At 42.8% G+C, this 18,082-nt stretch overlaps 1 protein-coding gene across 1 annotated transcript; it reads right to left on the minus strand.

Annotated features, from left to right (window-relative positions):
* Positions 1 to 1,041: 1,041 nt before the first annotated feature.
* On the minus strand, positions 1,042 to 17,100 carry prkacab (protein kinase, cAMP-dependent, catalytic, alpha, genome duplicate b). The gene is made up of 10 exons (XM_072657897.1): positions 16,798 to 17,100; positions 13,767 to 13,828; positions 13,275 to 13,403; positions 10,227 to 10,325; positions 10,051 to 10,133; positions 8,161 to 8,287; positions 6,012 to 6,107; positions 5,808 to 5,930; positions 4,947 to 5,111; positions 1,042 to 2,704 (listed from the first exon to the last, which is right to left on the minus strand). Exons 1-10 carry the CDS (start codon positions 16,841 to 16,843, stop codon positions 2,579 to 2,581), a joined length of 1,056 nt encoding a protein of 351 aa, XP_072513998.1. The 5' UTR covers positions 16,844 to 17,100; the 3' UTR covers positions 1,042 to 2,578.
* Between the last annotated feature and the right edge of the window lie 982 nt (positions 17,101 to 18,082).

Raw genomic sequence — 18,082 nt, forward strand, 5'->3', positions numbered from 1 at the left:
CCTCAGCGGGCCTAGTCAGCTCTGTGTGGAGATTAAGGAGGCTGGATTCAGGACTAGTAGAACTAGAACTCAGAGTCTCGGACCCCGTTTACACCTGGTCACTTCCAGCGTCTTGAGGATCAGGATTAAAACCGGATCAAATAAATAAATAAATAAATAAATAAAATGAACATGTAAACGCAAACCAATCTGATCTGAGACGCACTCTGCCCATCCGTCCCACCGAGGAAACTGGTCCCATGTGGTCCCCTCAGCGGTTAGAGCGCCAGGCTGTTGATGACAGGGTTGTGGGTTCGATACCCGGGCTCGGCAAACTGCCACTGTTGGGCCCTTGAGCACGGCCCTTCGCTGGAGTTGGCTGGAGTGTGTGCGCTCACTGCCCCTAGTTCACTAGTGTGTGTGTTTACGTGGTCTGAATGACCCATGTGATAAAATCCTGCAACCGCTTGCAGAAAAACCTCTTAAGTTAAAATACAATATTAATCAATTCAGATTTTCCATACACTACACGTCCAAATATTTGTGGACACCCCTTCTAATGAATGAATGCATTGGGAACTTTGCACCCATTGCTGACCTAGATGTGCAAATGTCTAGTTGTCTAGTCCCTGTAGAGAAGGACAGCCAATAGAATAGGACTCTATAGGAACCTATTGGCACCATGCTGCCTAATGCTGCCAGGCGTGGGCTAGTAGAGGGGTATGAAGCCCCCCAGCATTGAGGAGTTGTGGAGCAGTGGAAGGACTGTGTTCTCTGGAATGATGGTGGAGAAGCTCCATCCAGTACTTTTGGGATGAGTTGAGGAGTTGGGGATGATGACGTAAGTGGGGGTGATCATCATCATCATCATCATCCAACATGCTGACCTCACTAACGTTCTTATGGCTGAATTCAACGAGAGCCTCTAGCAGGTGTCCCAATATATTTGTCCATAGAGGCCTTCAGAGAGTAGTTCGTTCTTATGACCATATATATATGCTTAGTCATGCCTGACTTATATAGTGTATACTGGGGAGCCAATCAGAAACTAGGTCATTTGCATGTATTTGCATATAACAGAAACAGGCTGTTTAATTCTAAAGGATAGAGTCTGGGTTGAAAAGGATGATGTTAAATGAGTCTTATGACCCGTATTCAATTTCAGTGTTTTATGCAAGTGGTCAGTTCCATCGTAAGGCAGCTAATTTCAGTCCCGCTGGGCAAAAGCGTCATAAATAGAAGTGTAATGACCTGCCTGTTTCTCACAGGCATTAAAGGGCACCAAGACCATCAATCACCTGGCCAGACCAATGACCGTAGAAAGCATGGACGGCGCAACAGCTCTCAGAGGTGAAGCAAACTCAGGTCTAGCGCCTCTGCTGGCTGGTTGCAGTGTATGATATGTAGCTCCACCCAGCCTTCGTCTTCCATCTCTCCACCTCTAGCGTCTCCAAACTCCAGCCGTTAGTCTCCCTGTGCTGATATCGGCCCGTTATTAACCCTTACTCTGCTCTATCGTAAGAAGGCGGGGCTACGCTCAGGAATCAAGTGATTGACAGACAGCCGGTCGTCTGCAAGCAGGACCTGGAGACATAGAGGAGCTGTAGAGTAACTCACATGAGCTGCACTTTTACTGTTGGAGCTGTTGTCCGCTTACTGGACAAACTGGGAATCCAGGACGGGGGGAAATCTGCTCTGCTTCTGCGCTGAAAGCTCAGTGAAGGCGGTCTGAGACACTCAGGCCTGGTCTGCGAGAAGGGGGAGGGGTTACCAAATGAGTAGGAGAGTCTGGCTTTGCCTCTAGTCTCTCTTTTGTAGACTCTGGTTGCAGATTTGACAACATGTTGGACAGATGTGGCTTGATTTCTATAGAACGGAAAGGAGCCGAACCACGGAGTCCATGTTTCCTACGGTCATTGGGCCAGTCTGACAATCAACGAATCAATCACTGATCAAGCTGATTCTGTTTTGTTAAGAGTGGAAAATCTGAGATTAATCAATGAGATATGCTCACACAGTTAAATCATAACCAAGAACAAATAATGATAACAGTAATTATAATAATAATTACTATAATGATCATAATAATGTTAATAAACCCAACACTTGGCACTATAAACATGAGAGAATCATGGCTGTTTTACAGCAACACAAAGGCCTACAGGTAGGATGACGGATATGTCAGTCACTACACGAGGACGGTCTCCGTCTCTCTGCGGTTGATACGATGGTCTAGCGCGGCTCTGAAAGTCCTGAGGTGTAGACGACCTGCTGGACCTCCCTCCTATCTCATCTCTCTCTATTTTGGCTGCTATCAGCCTCCACCACTTCTCTGACTTTGTACGCGACCGTACACGATCATCATCATCATCATCATCATCACAGCAATGGAAATAAAGGCTAAAAAGTCGAGAAAAGAATGAATCTGAGCATCGGTGAAGAAACGAGATGGCGAAGGCAACGCTTGTCGGTTCTTCAAGGTCGTCACTGTGCTCCTTTAGCTGCTTTCACTGGTTCTAAACACAGAAAAAAAGAAAACATCCCTCACGCTCATTCTTCCAGTATCTCGCTCTATCTCTCTCTCTCTCTCTCTCTCTCTCTAAAACTCGGCGAACTCTTTCGCACACTTCTCGGTGAGGGACACCCGGATCTCCTCTTCCTCGTAGTCGTCAAAGTTGCTGGTGTCACCAGGACCCCTGCACTTGGGGATAAACGGAGCTTCCACCTGAGTGAAGATGAACACACACACACACACACACACACGATTAACAAAAACACACACACACACACACACACGATTAACACACACACACACACACACACACACACACACACACACACACACACACACACTCCTAGAAACAGTGAAGGTGCTACAAAGGGTTCTTCTAGCAAGTCCACAGTCAGGGGTATTTCAGTCCAGTTAGAGGAAGGTTCCTCAAGCTAAGGTCCGAATCATGGTAATGTCTGACCTGCATGATGATTCAGGGCCGTATCCTGTTTACTGAAGTAGTCTAGTAGCTCTACCAGCACTTTATGCAGCAACACCTGAACCTCCAATTAAATTATATTATTGTATTAGAATTTATATTATAATTGTATTAGTGGGTGATAAGCTCTGGAGTGTTAAGGGGTTAATATCTCATCATCCCGCTCGACCCTGCACCTTTTAAAAGGGTTGCAATGGTATTTTTTGTGAATACTTTCTTATTGTTTTCCAAACACTACTACTATACAAAACACTACATAAAAATTATTATACAAAACTCTACATCAAAAATATTATATACAAAACACTACATAAAAATATATATACAAAACACTACATAAAAATTATATACAAAACACCACATAAAAAATATATATACAAAACACTACATAAAAATTATATACAAAACACCACATAAAAAATATATATACAAAACACTACATAAAAAATTATGCACAAAACACTACATAAAAAAATATATACAAAACACTACATAAACATTATATACAAAACACTACATAAAAACATATATACAAAACACTACATAAAACATTATATACAAAACACTACATAAATATTATTATACAAAACACTACATAAAAAATTATACACAAAACACTACATAAAAAATATATACAAAACACTACATAAAAAAATATATACAAAACACTACATAAAAAATATATACAAAACACTACATAAAAAATATATACAAAACACTACATAAAAAATTATATACAAAACATTACATTAAAAATATATATAAAACACTACATAAAAAATTATATACAAAACAGTACATAAAAAATATATACAAAACAGTACATAACAATTATATACAAAACACTACATAAAAAATATATACAAAACACTACATTAAAAATATATACAAAACAGTACATAAAAAATATATACAAAACACTACATTAAAAATATATACAAAACAGTTCATAAAAATTATATACAAAACAGTACATAAAAATTATATACAAAACAGTACATAGAAATTATATACAAAACACTACATAAAATATATACAAAACACTACAAAAAAAATTATACACAAAACACTACATAAAAAATATATACAAAACAGTACATAAAAAATATATACAAAACAGTACATAAAAATTATATACAAAACACTACATAAAATATATACAAAACACTACAAAAAAAAATTATACACAAAACACTACATAAAAAATATATACAAAACAGTACATAAAAAATATATACAAAACACTACATAAAAAATATATACAAAACACTACATAAAAAATATACAAAACACTACACTGAATAAATAGGTTTTACGTTTGTGCTGACAGATTTCAGTGTTTTGAGCTTCTCTCGCATCAGATGGAAGGTTGTTGCAGTATTTTGGAGCGCAGTGGCTAAAAGCAGCATCACTAAAGCTTTTAGTTTTTCTTTGTGGAACAACTAAAAGAGAAGATCCGGAGGATCCGAGGGAGCTTCCTGGTTCTTAAGCCGAAAGCATTTCAGCGAGGTGGTCTGGTGCAAAACACGTCCAGGCTAAGAAACCTGGCCTGAAAGAACCATCATTTGTAGAGCTGGGTATCACCAGGTCGATTCGATTCTGATTCGATTCGATTTTGATTCAATTCCTTTCCATTCAGTTTCGATTCGGTTAGGGATATTTCATTTACATTAAGGCATTTAGCTGACGCTCTTATCCAGAGCAACTTACAAGGTTACTCGTATTACAAAGACGAGCCAATGCAGTGTTAGGAGTCTTGCCCAAGGACTCGCATTGGTGTAGCGCAGGACCAGGAATCAAACCCCAGTCTCCCACATGGTGTGGTATGCTAATGGTATGGAGTATGCTGATTTTATAGATCGATCTTGGACCTCGGTTCCCCGAGGAATCTTTAAACGCACTGGTTCCCAAAACAGCCCTTTCTACCTTTTTGACGCATTGATAGTTAAGAGTGTATTAAAAGCCAGTGTCTCTCACCCTCCGCTGGTAAATGGCTATCCAGTCCGTGGTAGAGAACCACTTATGACCCTTGATGTCGTTGACACCGTTCTTGAGGTTGCCGTAGCGCTTGGTGAGGTCCACCTGCAGCAGGTTCCTCAGCAGTTCCTTCAGGTCTGAGCTGAAGTGGGACGGGAAGCGCACCTGGAAAAACAAGCATCCCACACACTCACAGATGAAGCCACACCGCACTATATGGACAAAAGTATTGGGACACACCTCTTAATCACTGAATCCTGGTGTCTGATTCAGTCCCATTGCCACCCTAGGTGTATAAAATCAAGCCCCTAGTCCTGCAGTCTGCCTTTCTTCCACACATCAGTGAAAGAACGGGAGGTTCTGAAGAGCTCACTGAACTCCAGCGTGGTTCTGTATGTAATAGGAGACACCGCTGCACCAACAACAACAAGTCAGCTGGTGAAATTTCCTCCCTCCTAGATCTTCCTCCATCAGCTGTGAGTGGTGTTATTATTGAACAGTGGAAGAGTTTAGGAGGAACAGCTCACAGAGAGCAGCTCAGTGTCCACCGAGTGTCTGTCAGACCACGTAAAGTTACAGAGCGGGGTCAGGGCCGAGTGCTGAGCTCAGAGCAGAGTGCAGAAAAGCCTCCAACTGACTCAGTAACTGCAGCAGAGCTCCAGACCTGCTGCTGCTGGTAGAGCTGAGAGCAAAGGGTGACCAGCTCCTTATTAATACAGCCTATGGGTTTAAAATGGGACGTCCTGTAGGTGGCATAGTAAAGGTGTCCCAATACTTTTGTCCATACATTGTATCTTCATCTGCTCTGGTTGGATTTGCTTCTCTTATAAGGCCAGGTCTGACCAGAGCGGGTTCACTGACCTTTCCTGAGACGATCTTCTCGTAGATGTGGATGGGCTGATCAGCAAAGAAGGGAGGATAACCAGCTGCCATCTCGTACACCAGCACGCCTAGAGCCCACCAGTCCACTGCCTTATTATAACCCTGAGAGAGAGAGGGGGGGGGGAGAGGTCATCCTAACGTCCACTGCAGTGAGACAAACTCCGCTGCAGGTGGTCACCTCACCTTGCTCAGGATGATCTCTGGAGCCAGATACTCCGGCGTTCCACACAGCGTCCATGTGCGACCTTTCACCCGCTTCGCAAAGCCAAAGTCTGTCACCTGCACACACACACACACACACACACACAAACACACACAAACACAAACACAAACACACACACACACACACACACAAACACAAACACACACACACACACACACACACACACACACTTAACACAATCTGGATATTAATGTTATTAGAGCTTCATACTGGATATTAATGATATTAGAGACTTCATACTGGATATTAATGATATTAGAGACTTCATACTGGATATTAATGCTATTAGAGCTTCATACTGGATATTAATGCAATTAGAGCTTCATACTGGATATCAATGTTATTAGAGCTTCATACTGGATATGAATGATATTAGAGCATCATACTGGATATTAATGTTATTAGAACTTCATACTGGATATTAATGATATTAGAGCTTCATACTGGATATTAATGTTATTAGAGCATCATACTGGATATTAATGACATTAGAGCATCATACTGGATATTAATGTTATTAGAGCTTCATACTGGATATGAATGATATTAGAGCATCATACTGGATATTAATGTTATTAGAACTTCATACTGGATATTAATGTTATTAGAACTTCATGCATATATTAATGATATTAGAGCTTCATACTGGATATTAATGTTATTAGAGCTTCATACTGGATATTAATGTTATTAGAGATTCATTCTGGATATTAATGTTATTAGAGCTTCATACTGGAAATCAATTTTGTTAGAGATTCATTCTGGTTATTAATGTTATTAGAGATTCATACTGGATATTAATGTTATTAGAGATTCATACTGGATATTATTTTTATTAGAGCTCCATACTGGTTATTAATGTTATTAGAGCATCATACTGGATATTAATGATATTAGAACTTCATACTGGATATTAATGTTATTAGAACTTCATACTGGATATTAATGTTATTAGAACTTCATGCATATATTAATGATATTAGAGCTTCATACTGGATATTAATGTTATTAGAGCTTCATACTGGATATTAATGTTATTAGAGATTCATTCTGGATATTAATGTTATTAGAACCTTATACTGGATATTAATGCTATTAGAGCTCCATACTGGTTATTAATGTTATTAGAGATTTATACTGGATATTAATGTTATTAGAGATTCATACTGGATATTATTTTTATTAGAGCTCCATACTGGTTATTAATGTTATTAGAGATTCATACTGGTTATTAATGTTATTAGAGCTTCATACTGGATATTAATGTTATTAGAGCTTCATACTGGTTATTAATGTTATTAGAGCTTCAGACTGGATATTAATGTTATTAGAGCTTCATACTGGATATTAATGCTATTAGAAATTCATACTGGATATTAATGTTATTAGAGCTTTATACTGGATATTAATGTTATTAGAGCTTCATACTGGATATTAATGTTATTAGAGCTTCATACCGGATATTAATGTTATTAGACCTCTTGTATGATGTTATTTATTCGTCTTCACATAAACTGTTATTCTGCTATAGAGTCTTAATTTGTTACAAACGTTGTTATAAACTCTTATTCCAAAAAATAATAAATAAACAAATAAATTCTCACTTTGTTATAAACCTTCATTCTTATTCTATAAATGTTTAGTCCAATGTTACAAACTATTTCCATACATTTTTAGTCTAATGTTATAAATTTTAGTCTAATGCTATACACTCTCATTTGCATGTATTAAACCTTCTAATTCTAATGCACTTATTGTCTCATACTCTTATGTTCTTAACACTAATCCTACTGTTCTAAACTCTTAGTCTAATGTTACAAACCTGTCTGTAATAATTCATTAAGGAAGGTTATACATTTAGTCTAATGCTATGCATTTTTAGCCCAACGTTATATATGTACAGTCTAACGTTATATACCCACAGTACAACGTATATATGAATGACTGGATTCTCAGTCTTCTATTAATGATATGAAACCTGCTATCATCACAGCTGATCCAGTAGGGGTGTAAAACTGTACCACTGAACTTACTTGTTTACAGTGTGTGTGTGTGTGTGTGTGTGTGTGTGTGTGTGTGTGTGTGTGTGTGTGTTGTGTGCTGTGTTACCTGTATATAGCCCTGCTGGTCGATTAGGAGGTTTTCTGGTTTCAGGTCTCTGTAGATGAGGTCCAGAGCATGCAGGTACTCGAACGTTAGGACTATCTGAGATGCATAAAAGCGGGCGTGGGGTTCACTGTAACACAGAGAGCAGCGGGGAACAGTGTTTACCTGGAGGTTCATTCAGAGGGCTATTAGTGGTTGGTTGTCTTTTGTGATTATTATTAATTATAGATTTAATTAATTGCTGCAAATTAAATAAATAATTAGATCTTTTATTGTGTTTTGTTGCCCTTTATTTTCACAATCTATAGCTTTGATATGAGCTTAACTGGAGACTGAACTCAAGAGCTCTGAGCATAGCTACCTCCCAGCGACCCCATAGCAACCACCTGGAATACCATAGCCACCACTTAAACCAACATAGCAACCTCCTAGTGACCCCATAGCAACCACCTGGAATACCATAGCAACCACTTGGATTGGAAGAGTATAGCAACTGAGTAGTAACGACATAACAAGCACTTGAAACAGCATAGCAACCTCCTAGAGACCCCATAACAACCACCTGCAATACCATAGCAAATGCCTATCAACAGCATAGCAATCACCTATAAACCCCATAACAACCACCTTGGATACCATAGCAACTGTCTAGCAACAGCATAGCAACCGTCTTTGAACCCCATAACAACCACCTGGAATACCAAAGCAACCACTTGGTTTGGAACAGCATAGCAACCGCGGTTATTAGCAATAACGCGGCCATAACATTTACAGCAGATATCAGTAATAATTGCTAATTATGGCCTTAAAGTACAGCTTCCAAACATGGTGGAGGTAGTTTCATCAACACCTCACAGTGAGAGCTAGACAGGCTAAAGTACAGCCTCCAAACATGGTGGAGGTAGTTTCATCAACAGCTCACAGTGAGAGCTAGCCAGGCTAAAGCACAGCCTCCAAACATGGTGGAGGTAGTTTCATCATCAACAACTCACAGTGAGAGCTAGCCTGGCTAAAGTACAGCCTCCAAACATGGTGGAGGTAGTTTCATCAACAGCTCACAGTGAGAGCTAGCCAGGCTAAAGCACAGCCTCCAAACATGGTGGAGGTAGTTTCATCATCAACAACTCACAGTGAGAGCTAGCCTGGCTAAAGCACAGCCTCCAAACATGGTGGAGGTAGTTTCATCAACAGCTCACAGTGAGAGCTAGCCAGGCTAAAGTACAGCCTCCAAACATGGTGGAGGTAGTTTCATCATCAACAACTCACAGTGAGAGCTAGCCAGACTAAAGCACAGCCTCCAAACATGGTGGAGGTAGTTTCATCATCAACAACTCACAGTGAGAGCTAGCCTGGCTAAAGCACAGCCTCCAAACATGGTGGAGGTAGTTTCATCAACAGCTCACAGTGAGAGCTAGCCAGGCTAAAGTACAGCCTCCAAACATGGTGGAGGTAGTTTCATCATCAACAACTCACAGTGAGAGCTAGCCAGACTAAAGCACAGCCTCCAAACATGGTGGAGGTAGTTTCATCATCAACAACTCACAGTGAGAGCTAGCCAGACTAAAGCACAGCCTCCAAACATGGTGGAGGGAGTTTCATCATCAACAACTCACAGTGAGAGCTAGCCAGACTAAAGCACAGCCTCCAAACATGGTGGAGGTAGTTTCATCAACACCTCACAGTGAGAGCTAGCCAGGCTAAAGCATAGCCTCCAAACATGGTGGAGGTAGTTTCATCAACAACTCAGATTTAGGAGAACAACAGTAACCTTTTATGTTGAGCCTCAGCCGACATGAATCCGATCCGCTATTAGAATTTGCATAAATAACGCGGCCTTAACATTTACGGCAGATATCATTACTAATTGCTAATTAGCAGCACATGAAAACTCACCTGAACCTGCCGATTCTGCGCAGGTGTGAAAACATCTCTCCTCCCTGAACGTACTCCATCACCATGTACAGGTTACTGTTATCCTATAACATACACACACACACACACACACATATATCATCCTCATCTTCATCATCATCACAGCTTCCAAGTCATCTCAGGAAGTGGGCGTGTACCTTGAAGGAGTACTCCAACTGCACCAGAAACGGAAAACTGACCGCCTGCAGAATCCTCTTCTCATTCAGAGTGTGCTCGATCTGCTTCAGCTTCACCACCTGAGAGAGAGAGAGAAAGAGAGAGACAGACAGAGAGAGAGAGAGAGAGAGAGAGAGAGAGAGAGAGAGAGAGAGAGTGCAATAGTCGATGAAGGAAACCCTGAAGCACATGGTGGTGGTGGTGGGAGCTCCACTGGGAGCTCCACCTGGTTCGTATCGCCACCACTGTAAAGAACACTTGCTGTATTATTTAATAATGAAATCCATTCCTGGTGGAGGGATACATGCAGGACGTTATGAGGCAAAGTAGCCCCTAAAGAAAGCTGTAGTAGCTGAGATTCTCCACTGTTTTACCATCCTCATCGTCATCATCATCATCATCATCACTCCTTATAAGACTTCTATAAGACCTCACTGGAGCTTCACTGATGGGTTTAGACAGTAACTAAAATATGGGCTATATTTGTGCTGTAGTCATGGCGACCAACGCCTGTTTCCATTCACCACCTCTGTAAAGAAGATTAGTTGTATTATTATTTGTATTATGGGAAATGCATTCATGGTGGTGGTGGTGGTGGTGGGGGTGACCCCTGGTTTCTATCTCCACCCCTGTAAAGAAAGTTTCCGATATTATGTCAGTTCCTGGTGGAGGGATACATGCAGGGCGGTGTAAGGCAAGCCACTAATGTAAGTAGTAGTAATGGCTATATTGGTGTTGCCATGGCGAGGCCTGGCTCCATTTACACACCCCTGTAACGAAATCCCCAGTTTCACACCAAACGCCTGAATTATGAGATACCATAGCAACTGCCTAGTAACAGCATATCAACCCCACGTGGAGCAGCACTATAACCACCTAGCAATCCCACTGCAACCGCCAAGAATCCCATAGCAAATGACAAGCATCATAACAGCAAGCACTTGGAACAGCATTTCACCTGCCTAGCAACCCCATAACAACCATCCTCAATAACATAGCAACTGCCTAACGACAGCCTAGCAATGACTTGGGAACCACAACCACTGAATTATGCAGAACATTTCCCTATGGCGAAATAAACAACAACCAGCAGGGGGCGCAGATCTGCACTTTTACCCCTACCCCCACCCCCACCCCCACCATTAGAGCAGTGTACACAATGTGGTCAGTTTATTAGGTACACTCACCAACTAAACTGCACTACCTACACCGGTGTCCGTGAAACCCCCTCTCTTGTAGCTCCACCTAGAGGGTCCTTCATCAGTGGTCAGTTTCTGACCACACAGCTAGCTGGGCTTGGCTGGAAATGTTTGGGTGGTGAACCCACTTTCAACCCCAGTGCCTGATACACTCGTGCTGAGAACAGACCACCCCCAAGTCCTGTGGTGGTCGCGTCCCGCTGACAGACAGGGTTCGAGTCCCGATAAATGATGCAGCACTGTATCTACTCTATGTACAGCTGTACCCCTATATAGTGGAGCTATTACAATGGTGTTTCCAATATAATGGCCCTCCCTGCATGATTCCTCCATTCCATTCAGGAATGAACGTGCGGGTCCCACAATGCACTGCAGCTGATTAATTAGTAAAAGCTCTTCTGATCAGAGGGGTGATCTGTTCTCGCTGCTTCAACGCTTCTCTTCATGCAAATCCGTGAGGTCGGATCTGCTAAGCCATGCAAAACTGCACCTGCCTTTACTGAGCGCCACTGCCCCGCACTACGAGCCCCATCCTAGAACCAAACACCCGGCAAATTCTCTTTAAGAACATAAACAGGGAGGCGAGCCGGAGAATTTATACACCACAAACTGAATTTTTGTAAAATATTTATTTTATTTAAAAAATATATTATTATTTATTATAAAGAAAATTCTTTATAATAAAAAGTTCAATTATTATTATTTTGAGCTTTTTAATTTTTTTTTATTTTAAATTTATTAAATAAAAATACATTTTAATTTATTAAAGTAATTTATTTATGATATGAAGTATATTTTTATATAATAATAATAATAATAATAATAATAATCTCTATTTTTTCAGAGCATTAACACAGGGTAAAATCAAAGATTATGGTAACATTTTGTTTTTATTTTATATGTATTTATTGAATACAACATATTGAATACAACAATGAAACATTAAATTAGTTATCTATTTAAAAACTCATTTATTTCACTCAATTTAGTAGGCTTTTAAAATAAAATATAACTTATATAACGTATTAATAATTAATAATGAATAAAAGAATTATTACTTTAACATATATTTCACTAAATATTTTATTATTAGTTAAACAAGTCGATGTTGTGCTTTAGGTCATCTTTTCGTCTTCTTACAGCCGTGTCATGTAAGAAATTGTAATCATATTCAGGCACACAGTGAGAGCTAGCCAGGCTAGAGTACAGCCTCCAAACATGGTGGAGGTAGTTTCATCAACACCTCACAGTGAGAGCTAACCAGGCTAAAGTACAGCCTCCAAACATGGTGGAGGTAGTTTCATCATCAACAACAGCTCACAGTGAGAGCTAGCCTGGCTAAAGTACAGCCTCCAAACATGGTGGAGGTAGTTTCATCATCAACAGCTCACAGTGAGAGCTAGCCTGGCTAAAGTACAGCCTCCAAACATGGTGGAGGTAGTTTCATCATCAACAACAGCTCACAGTGAGAGCTAGCCTGGCTAAAGTACAGCCTCCAAACATGGTGGAGGTAGTTTCATCAACAGCTTACAGTGAGAGCTAGCCAGACTAGAGTACAGCCTCCAAACATGGTGGAGGTAGTTTCATCAACACCTCACAGTGAGAGCTAACCAGGCTAAAGCACAGCTTCCAAACATGGTGGAGGTAGTTTCATCATTAACAACAGCTCACAGCGAGAGCTAGCCTGGCTAAAGTACAGCCTCCAAACATGGTGGAGGTAGTTTCATCAACAGCTTACAGTGAGAGCTAGCCAGACTAGAGTACAGCCTCCAAACATGGTGGAGGTAGTTTCATCAACAACTCAGGAGAACAACAGTTTTCCATCAGTACCTTCTGCTTGTTGAGGATCTTCATGGCGTAGTGCTGGCCGTTCTCTCGGTGTCTGACGAGCATCACTCGGCCAAATGAGCCCGTACCCAGAGTCTTCAGCAAGTCAAACTGGTCCAGAGACGCCGTGTTCTGAAAGACAACGCGCAAAGTTTGTGGACACCCATTCTAACAAAAAATAAAGCTGCACCCATTGTTGACACTCATGTGCAAATGCACATACATCTTATCTAGTCCCTGTAGAGAAGAAGTACTGCCAATAGAATAGGACTCTCTGGATTAGATTAACATGAACCTACTGGCACCATGCTGCTGCCTAATGTCAGGCATGGGCTAGAGGGGTAGCTATAAAGCCCCCCAGCATTGAGGAGCTGTGTAGCAGTGGAGGAACTGTGTTCTCTGGAATGATGGATGGTGGTTGAGCTCCATCCAGTACCTTTGGGAATGAGATAAGCTCATTTGAATAACCTTGATTCAGATCTTACTCTGCCTCACCTGTGCAGGATTCTCCCATTTCCTGAGGAAGTCTTCCCTGGCGAGGGCCAAGAACTCTCTGACTGTGGAGAGAGAGAGAGAGAGAGAGAGAGAGAGAGAGGTAGAGAGAGAGCACAGTTAGATTTCTATAGCTTTTAGCTAGATTCTGAACTTCCATCCAGACCATGTTAGTGCTTGTGCCAGATTACGGTCCCGAGTGGTCCAGCGAAATGAGGTTGTGTCACTATGAACAGAGGATCGCTGGTTCGAATCCCGGTCATGCTGCTAGCCATCGGTGGCCATCAGCAGCCGGGGCCCAGAGAGAGCACGATTGGCCTTGTTCTCTCCGGGGTGGGTCGATGGCGTCTGCTGGCCAGGTGCATGGTGCTTCCCTTCAGGTGATGTTGCATCGGCGTGTGCGAGTGTGTTGGTCTTCACCCTCACTAATGTCGGAGGCATTGCATGCAATAGGGGGGGAATACGTATGGGCTGGGTATTGGTGACCCAAATTGGGGAGAAAACGGGTCAAAATTATTACAACATATTAAAATATTATGACATATATTTAATCACAAAATATACTTAATAAAATTACTGATGATGATGATGCCTTACATAGACTGAACAGGCTAACGTTAAGTTAGATCGATTTTACAGTTTATTATTTATTTTTTTTTCATTTAACACAATTACTTAACTATTTAATAAAATAATTAAATCATTTAGCTATTCAATTTTTTTATTGAATACACTTTTTTTTAAATAAAGAACTTCTTATTTTTTATTTATTTATTGTACATTGTTATTATTTAATATATTATATTTATTATTATTATTAATAATAATAATCAAATAATTAATAGTATTTTAGTATTAGTTGAACATGCTTCCTGGTGGTTGTAAAAGCTTCATGACTAGACCAGCTGATACATCAGGACACCCTGGAGCAGAAGAGCAGGAGCCTGAAGTCACCATGCCCAAGCGCCATCCGGTAGCTAGTGGGGTATGAAGCCAGCAGCTCTGGGCTGGCCGTGGAGCAGCGGAACGGACTTCTTGAGAGAGCTGGAGCTCCAGCCAATACTTTTGGGATAGTTTACAAGTTTGAGTGGCATTTCTGATCTACAATTACGATCATCCAGTATCGGAACCTGACCTCCTTAATGGCCGAATGCCATCAAATCCTCACAGCAGTGTTCCAAAATCCAGCGTTTGTAGTACTTACTGCAGCAAAGGGGAAACAAACTCCCTATTATTACCCGTAATCTCTGAAGGAGCAGGCGTCCACAAACTTTTGGCCATACAGTGCGGTTGCCGTGGCTTCTTACTGTACGCCCAGAGCTTGGACCGATCTGCAGGATGCATCAATCATCAGGCAAGATCAGATGAAGAAGGGCTTCGAAAGTTCCCATTAGCATCGCAACCGGGCTTCGTCCATGTCTGAGAAGCTGGCCTGTCAGGAATCAGAACCAGGTTGTGTCCTCTGAGCTGAAACTGGGTCGATTTCCTATGTGTGGCTGGCTACACTCTAGACCTACGAGCCTAAGCTTAAACCAAAGAGGACTTACGTCCTAGTTTACAGCTCAGGTCCACCAGCACTGCCACTGCAAGCCCTGGGCTTCACCCACACCCTCAAAACTGGCCTGTTAGGAATCCAGACTAGACTAATTCAACACTGCCTCGGAGACTAAGCCTAGACCTCCTCCATGTCCAACAATCTGGCCTACTGTAAAGCTAAACTAGCCCGAGCCTAAGCTAATCAGGATATTCGGGAGATCAGCTCAGGTCTAGGCTTCATCCAGGTCTGGCCTACAAATGAATCAGAGCCAGGGTGTTGGCGATTCACCTAAGACTAACCCTGGACTTAACGCGTCCCCAGGATACTGTCCGTTTAGGCCTATTTTCCATCTCATCCACCTTATTGTCCAGACTAAGCCTAGACTAACATGTTTGATGTTCAGTCATCATTATCTTTGCAACGCAGTCCAAGTCTAGGTTTCATCCATGTCTGAGAAAGTAGAGGGATCACAAAGGTTCAATCACCACTGGCACAGAACTAAGACCAAGCCTAGTCTTCATCTATGTCCAACAATCTGGACTATGGAGCCAAACTAGCCCGAACCATTAGCGCTGCAACTCAAGATCAAGCCTAGTCTTCATCTACGTCCAACAATCTGGTCTATGGAGCCAAACTAGCCCGAACCATTAGCACTGCAACTCAAGATCAAGCCTAGTCTTCATCTACGTCCAACAATCTGGTCTATGAAGCCAAACTAGCCAGAACCATTAGCACTGCAACTCAAGACCAAGCCTGGGCTTCATCTACGTCCAACAATCTGGTCTATGGAGCCAAACTAGCCCGAACCATTAGCACTACAACTCAAGATCAAGCCTAGTCTTCATCTACGTCCAACAATCTGGTCTATGGATCCAAACTAGCCGAATCATCAGCGCTGCAACTCGAGACCAAGCCTGGTCTTCATCTACGTCCAACAATCCATCAGCCTTGGTACTACACCTCAGTCCAAGGCCGAGCTGGACGGAGATGGTTGGAGATGGAGACAAGCCTAGTCTTAGACCAACGTGGACTTCTAATTGGTGAATAACTGCTGCTTTGAGAAGATGACCAGACCCAGGCTGTGTCCTTCAGGCTACAGGCCCAACTAGGCTTCACCACCACAGGTCCAAAAGACCCAGAAGATCAAGAAGGACTTTCGAACCTAGCTAGGCTACATTGGTGGTGTTTTAGATAGTGGCCTATCACGAATCAGATCCAGGCGGTGGTCCAGCAGGTGTGGTGGTACACCATTGAAGACCAACTACCTAAGGTACCCCTTCACCCATGATGTCCTACATAGTGGCCTAACACCAGTCAGTGCCAGGCTGTGTGTCCATTAAGCTGAAACTGGGCTGATGCATCATCAATGGAGGCACTGGGATGGTAGATGGTGGGAGATGATGGCTGAGGTGGAACCAGCCCCATCAATAGATCAATAAGGAGGCAGAAATGAGATGAGATGAGATGAGATGAGATGAGATGAGATGAGACACCCACCGCTTTCCATCTCGTTTCCCCGCTTGGCAGCCGGCGTGTTGCCCATGACTCTGGATGCAGGAGCAGAATCAGCAGCAGATGGTGGAAGATCTCGAAGATCTCGACGCTGCTCTCCTCCTCCTCCTCCTCTTCCTCCTGTAATAGCAGCAAGCAGTGCTCACAAACCCAGTCGTGATGGAGGATGTGGAGGTTAGAGCTGGAGCCAAGGCCGACCCCCCGTCTGCATCTGCATCAGGCCGGGCTCCGAGGCTCTCCGGCCGGCCTGAGCCCCTCTGCAAGACCCGTTGTGGGGCCCCCCACCACCACCACCGCCACCACCGCCGCCGCCGCCGCCGCCCCCGGGGCCCTCGCACCGCCGCACTCCCCTCCTGGCGCTCCGGTTCAAGCCGCCACCACCACCACAGAGCCTCCGCGGTTCTCCGGAGCTCGGGCTGGTCCTCCTCTCCCTCCCCGGTGGTCCTCAAGCCTCTGCGCAAACGGAGCATGAAAAATAACAAGGCGGCGGCACAGGCGCAGCTTCGCCCGGAGCCCCGCCTACAGGCGCAGCTCATTGGGTGGGGATGCTGGATGGCGCGTTCTGATTGGGCGCGTAGCGGAGGGTACGGCGCCACGCGATTGGCTGGATGATAAAGAAGGAAAATCGATTTTTTTTTTTTGCATTCAGTCAGATTATCAATATTAGATTATCAATATTAGAGTGAGAGTCCATCGAATTTGCAAAAATGCAGAATTTAATAAAGCAATTTCTTACACTGTCCAAACCCAGCAGTGAAGCTACCACCACCATGTGTTCACCTGGTGGTCACCATGATGACCTCGCAGAGCTGGTGGAGGCTTCTTCTTTACCCATCTTGCGGTTCTGCTGGGTGGAACCTTGCTGAAACAGCCTGACCTGGCCATGTTGGTCAGCCGTCCCGAGATATTTTTTAACCCCACCCCCCCTTCCCAAACTCCTCTGCATCTCCAACCTTCTCACTGAAGGCCTTAGAGAGCTCATAGTGGATTTGCAAAGTGGAACTGCATCTGATCCACAGTAATATCATTTAGCCCCACGTCCACGTCCATGTCCACGTCCACTCCCAGCCCCCCACGTCCACTTCCAGTCCTGCAACAGTGAAGGTGAGGGACACACTGCTCCCCAGAACCGGCTGTGGGACCTGGCCAGAGATGAAAAGCATGAGGGCATGAAAAGAGAAAGGACGACTGCAAAGGGAGAGATGGGACGAATGAAAGGATGAGAGAGTGTGTGTGTGTGTGTGAGGGTGGATCAAACGGTGGAACACAC

This window comes from Salminus brasiliensis, chromosome 15 (assembly GCF_030463535.1).
Source record: "Salminus brasiliensis chromosome 15, fSalBra1.hap2, whole genome shotgun sequence".
NCBI lineage: Eukaryota > Metazoa > Chordata > Actinopteri > Characiformes > Bryconidae > Salminus > Salminus brasiliensis.

What these genes read in the sequence shown, in the direction of transcription:
- prkacab (XM_072657897.1), bottom strand. Translation starts at nt 16,843, where the DNA reads ATGGGCAACACGCCGGCTGCCAAGCGGGGAAACGAGATGGAAAGCG. An exon ending in GGGAAACGAGATGGAAAGCG is followed by an intron (nt 13,829 to 16,797) that starts GTGGGTGTCTCA and finishes CTCTCTCCACAG; the next exon opens with TCAGAGAGTTCTTGGCCCTC. An exon ending in TAGCCATTTACCAGCGGAGG is followed by an intron (nt 2,705 to 4,946) that starts GTGAGAGACACT and finishes ATCTTCACTCAG; the next exon opens with GTGGAAGCTCCGTTTATCCC.